The 6137-nt window shown below is 37.1% G+C and overlaps 1 protein-coding gene across 1 annotated transcript in view; it reads left to right on the top strand.

The window, feature by feature from the left end:
* WDR26 (WD repeat domain 26) overlaps window positions 1–6137 on the top strand; it is a 32073-nt gene that overhangs the window by 11267 nt on the left and 14669 nt on the right. The window contains exon 7 of the mRNA XM_027641709.1: window positions 4241–4379. Coding sequence (XP_027497510.1) covers window positions 4241–4379 — 139 coding nt within the window. The remainder of the gene's footprint in view (window positions 1–4240; window positions 4380–6137) is intronic.

The raw sequence follows: 6137 nt of genomic DNA on the forward strand, positions 1-6137 counted from the left end.
GTGGTTTTTTACTGGAGAATCACTATGTTATTTATCCAGACTCTGTCTGTCTTCAAGATTACTGGAATGCAGAAAGCCTATAGAAGCATCCTTTTATAAACTCAGCTTTCAGCTGTAACTTTTGGTAGCGGACACAGGTGGTTTTAGACACAAAGGCTAAAGCAGAGGAGAAATGTGCAATAGATGTTTCCGATTTACATAATATAAAGAACTGTTTTCTCAGAATTGTGAAGCAGTAAGAATTGAATGTCTCTTACACCTTATTATTGGTTCTTTAGACTATGTAGATAATGGTTTTTTTGGTAACAAAATGGATGCTGCTTCTGAACCTTCAAAATGCCACACTGTAGGAGACATGAAGCAGGAAGATATTTGTTTTTAACAAATGGCTGACCTGAGCAGTTTTTCTTCATCCAGCAAAATTCTGCTAAGGACCTAAAAACTCAGTGTAGCTTTTATGGAAAACTGCTGTGCATGCTGCAATAAGGGGATAAAGGCCAGAACACCTAGAAAATGAGGTTGTACAGGATACTCTTGTATGTTTGCTCATGTAACAGGCTAACATGTGGGCTTACAGGGAAATGGTTTTCGTGTTAAGGTTGGCTCATCTGAGGAAGCTAATTAAGAACTGGTGAACTCAGCTGCTTTGACTTACATTCTTGTGTTTCTTGGAATCTCTTTTTAAAGATGCAGACTTCCATAGTACTTCACTGTAGGTTTTAAAATTATTATCTTTGGCACTTTGTGTATTCAAGTCACTTTTTTAGCTTGCAGTTTTGCTACAGTGCATTGTTTCAGCAGTTGTGTGTGTATGTGTGTGCAGACATTTGACTGTTGCCCATTTTAAGAGCCATAGGAAATGATCATATACTGATATTGTGGCTTCAGAAGTGAGTAATAAAATCAGACTAACAAACAGCGATTTAATTTTAGTCTTTAAACAAGTCCATAAATAGTATTGGGTGTTCTGTAGTGGGTTTGGTGTGATTAATCAAGCCCCAAAGAGCATTCAAGCTGACTGTGAAGAATGTGGTTTACTGAACTCAGACTAAGTAGAGCCGGATATAAAAGCTACTGCATGCAACAAATCTGGGCCTAAATTTTACCTATCTGAATCTATTTGCTGACATGAAAGTTTGGCCATAGTTTGGGATTTTGTTTGTGGTGGTTTTTGTTTTGTTTTTTTTTAAACCTGAAGTAGTACTTCTTAACTGGCATATTTGGTATATATGCATACCTAGATACTCACAATTACTGTAATTTAAAAAAGAAAAAAAAAAACCACCACCAACAAAAACCCCAACAAAAAAAATACCCAAAAGGTCCACTTGAAAATAAAGGCTTCCATTCTGTCCTCATCTCAACCTGTTGTTACCTACCTGTTGCAGGGTCTGAGTTCAGTGTGTGGTGTGCTGTACGTGCTGCCATGCTTGGGCATATTGAGGTGAGTTAGACAGTGGAAGCCAAATTTTGATGAAGCTGACAGAAGTAACTGTAGTCTAATAGCTTAGACAATTTAAGTCCTGTACTACTTAAATGATAGAACATTGACAGCTTTCCATTTTTTAGTTGGAACTAATCTGGTTTGGACTTATGCAGTATTTTGATTAAGCATGCTTGAATTGCACTAATAGGTAGAATGTTTAACTAAAACTTACTTTGTAAGAGTGGGAGATGAATGTGAGAAACTGCTGGGAGTGAAGGTGAAGGATTTCATCTTATTGTGCCTGAGATTTTGGTAATAGAAAACTGATGTTCTTGGGGATGGTAATTTTTGGGTTTGAGAGCCTTCAACCTTGTTGGTTATTCTGGGCTTTTCTTGTTTGGATGGTTTTTTGTTGATGAATAAATCTTTCATTGTATGTACAGGGATTAAAAAGGTAGCTGTTTGGTGCTTTACTTGTAATTTTGAACTTGTGTAATACAACAACAGATAACTTTATTAGATGCTTTATTTCAGTATGTTCAGCACAAAACACCTGAATGATGTTGTTCACAGAACATTTTGTAATGAAACACTTCAAAAAAGATAAAGAAAAACCTTTGAGCTACAATAATATCTAATTACCAAACCCAGAAACTGTTAGACGACTGGTTCTGGTTTCTTATTTCAAGATTGCTGCTATTTCCTTCTGCAGAAGGGTTATTTAATGTAGCTGTGCTGTCTTGGAAGTCAGGCTTGCTGAGTTGTATGTTCTACTAGTTAAGAGAACTTTTTGTGAGGGTGCTCTGATCCAACTGGGTTGTGAGCAGCATAATGCAGTATTGGGATGTGTCTCCAGCAGCTATTGTTGCCCTTTTTAGGAACCTAAAAGCCATCTGAAGATAGAAACTGTGTACTCCAATATTATAACTGCTTGCTTTTCATGTCTGCAAAACCTTGGCTGCTTTTCTTAAGCTTTAAAATGCAAGAGCTGTTGTTCCAAAGAGTACATTTTTAAAGTGAAATATGCTGAAAAGGCTTTCCTGGGACACAGTGTGGCCCTTGTACTTTGTTTGAGTTGCAGTTAAAGACTCGCCTTCTAGAGCAGGTTGTTGCCCTGAGTAAAAACATTAACTTATTATAATATGGCTAAATAATAATGAAACACTCTTCCTGTAGGTGCACATGTCTGTGTAAGGGCTTGCCTACTTCCATATATACTTCAAGGAAAACAAAGTCTTCTTTCATGGGTGGGGCTTTTTAAAACCTTGGGTTCAGTGTTCTTCCAGTGGCATCTAGACAGTTCCTGGTCAGCTTAAAGCAGGAGCAGAACACACTTGTGTTTCTCTATAAACAAGTAAGTAGACATACCCAAGGAGCAAACTGCAGATATAGATACATATATGTACATTTTGTTTATCCCCCTCTACCATAAGACAGGAAATGAGACTGTGTGGTTGTTCAGTGCTGCTCAATAGTCTTTAATCATGGACTAGGAAGCCTCTTCTAGTAAAAGAAAATTACCAAGAAGGTATAGACCTTATATTAAATAAACTTTTTCTAGCTTCAGGTAAGAAGTAATTTTTCAGGTGTCTGTCAACCTGGCTACCACCAAGCTGTATTTTTAAACACAAATGTGAAGGAAGTTTTCTGTTCAAATGACTGGGGGGGAATGTTTGTTTCATTTCCTTTGGTGTGGGGGAGCATGTGTTTTTGTTGAGGGGGGTTTTAAGCCAGTTTATCTCCAGTTATAATTACAACTTCACATTCAAGGAGGCTGACATTACATTAGTAGCATCCTGTCCCATTAGAGTTGTGTTGCCCTGTTCTACTGTGTGCTGTAAAAACTCAGCCTAAGACTAAACCACTTCAGGATTCCTGGAGTTCAAGAAGAAATGTCTGAGACTATTATTTAGTGCCTCTGCACAATGAGCTTGCAGTTATTGCAGTATTACTTACATCTGCTGTAAAAGCCTGTATTTATTTTTCTTAGCTCTGAAATTCTTAATAGAGAGCTTATAGGCAAGATGCAAATGAAATATGTCTCCAGTTTTTGCCTAACTTAATATTTTGACTGTTAGCTTTTTCTCAGTGTGTAACTAGAATATTAAATATTAGCTCTAGAGGAATGCTCTGACTCCTCTTCAGTAGTTTATCATGTAATATTTTGTTTGATAAACACAACATTTTACGAAATAATGTAGATTTTTGTGAGTTAAACTTTTCAAGCTCTGTGGTGTCTTGTTAGTTATGCTTAGATACCGTATATGGTACTCTGCAAAGAAAGTGAAAAATAGCACAAAGTGAAAAATAGCACAAAGTGAAGGCAAAGAAACATCTAACTTATTGTGAGGTAACATTCAAGAAGAAGAAAACTCTTACGGAAGAATCACTTCTAAAGAGTGGGCGAGATATAGCTAAGTGAGTTAGATCCCTACAAAGACCTCATGTGTAAATAAAACACTGCACCTAGGGTGTAAAGAGACTTGGACAGTATTTTCTGTACTGGTACCCTCCTAATGAGGTCAGTTTTATTCCAAGCTATATGAAAGCATAACAGTTTATGTGAGTGAGATAAGACTAGTTCCTCATTCTTAGTCTTGGTTGCAATCACTTGATGGCTACCAGATAAGCCACTTCATTCTGTACTTATTTGAAGCAGCTGTTAATAGAGGAATTTTCTGAGTTGTGTGGCCTTACATTTAAATAAGGTTTTTGGTTGGTTGGTTCTTTTTTTTTTTTTTACTAGCTTGACTTTCAAAAAAATGTCTTGCTGCTTTCTTACTAATCTGCAAATTCATACCTTTCTTTTTGCAGGAAACAGTTCCCATGCTATACACAGCAGATACTAACGGAGCACTGTAATGAAGTGTGGTTCTGTAAATTCTCCAACGATGGCACTAAATTAGCAACAGGATCTAAGGACACAACTGTTATTATATGGCAGGTTGATCCAGTAAGTGTGCCAAGTGTTGTTAAAATGTTTGTGACTTGTCTTTCCCCTCCCTCTCAGCTTTCTCTTGCTAGGATGAAACCATAGGACATTGGTAGGACAGGCTAACAGGTACCTGTAACCCCTTTGACTAGGGTATTTCTCTGGGATGTAAAAGTCTGAAGGTCCTGATCGGTGTAAATTAGTGAAGGAGGACACTTGTAAAGCTGATGGTGAGTGTTAGGCTTGAACTGTTGGCAGCTTTGGGGCAGGAACTTTGTGTACTCCTAATTGGTACCACGAGGCAGAGCCTGCTATTGCCCTCCAGGGAAGATTCTCAGCTTGAAGGCCTCGAGAAGCACTGGGTGAGAGTGGAAGGAGCGTGGCAGTGAGGAACCTTTCTTCTAAATCACCCTTACTGAGAGTACTTCTCAGGTTTTTTATGTGACTAACTCCTTTCTGTTATCTTGCTGCTACTAGTACACTTGGATTTAAATACTCTATTGACTTCACCATTTACTACTTTATCCCTGAGTAATAAAATGGTATGTGCTAAACTAAAAGTTGTATCAGTATAGCACAATTGAAAACTGAATGAACTTGAACATATGCACACAACATTTGAAGTTGCTAATTTTTGTAAAACACTATCAGAAATGAGGTTCTTACAGTTTTTTAACAACACAACTGTACCTGGTATGTGAAATGGAAGATGAAAGGTTTTTCAGATCCATGCTGATTTTCAGTAGGATTTGAGAGCTGAACTTAATTATTTTCTTCCATTTCAGGTTAGGAAGCCATACAGCCTGAGTCCTTTTTGGTACTAAAATGATGGAAGGACTTAAAACCCTCTCTCATGTGCATAGTTGATGTGTAGCCTGTGGACTAACAGCAGTGCCATGGTTTTTTCAGGCATAAGAATTGCTGTGATTTGTGTGTTACTGGGGCCAGCGTGTGCTGGGCCAAGAGCTGCATATCAACAAAGCTGACTTCTGTTATTTAGTTTGGAAATATCAGTATTTTGTTTGGTTTTGTTTTTTTTAACGAACAGTAATTCTAAGGAAATTAATGATCAAGTGTTTTTTGCTGTTAACTTATCAGTTGGTTGTAGACACCCATCTTCCTTTTATATTGATGGGTTTTAATACCAAACATCTTGCTTAGCACATCTTACAGTTAATTGTTAGCTGATATCTGGTTAATAAAAGCAAACAAATATTTTGTGAGTGTTTTAGGCTAACCTGTTTGAACAAGGGTTGCTAAAGAAACAAATCTCTTAATGAAACCCTTTCAAGTAGGTGGATGTCTAAATAACACTAGGCCATATAACTCAAAGTATTAATTTTCATATTTGCCAGAGCACTCTTCTCACATTTCCTGTAGCAGTTGAGAATGTCTTTTGAACTGTAAGTTTAATCAGGTTTTCAAGGCTTTAGGTATTTAGATTTATTCTAACCTGCATATATAAACTACATGGAAACATCTATTCAACACTGTCTGGGTGAGTGATGGGAGAAGACTGTTTTAAATGAACAGTATTTGTTTTTCCACACACATCATGTGTGTAAGAGTCCTTCATTTCTCCCTTTCTTTTTTTCATCACCCTTCTTGAAGTGTAATGACACTGCTTCAGTGTGTTCATTTCATACCATGAATTTCTTATTTCTTTTCTTAGTTTAGACATGTAGGTGCGTCCATCTTAACCCATGTCTCTGTTTTCATTTTCATTTGTTAATTTCAAAGTTCTTACTCAGACTCAACAGCATTAAATAATGTCTTGAG

This window comes from Corapipo altera, unplaced genomic scaffold (genome assembly GCF_003945725.1).
Source record: "Corapipo altera isolate COAL_440 unplaced genomic scaffold, ASM394572v1 48b, whole genome shotgun sequence".
Classification (NCBI taxonomy): domain Eukaryota; kingdom Metazoa; phylum Chordata; class Aves; order Passeriformes; family Pipridae; genus Corapipo; species Corapipo altera.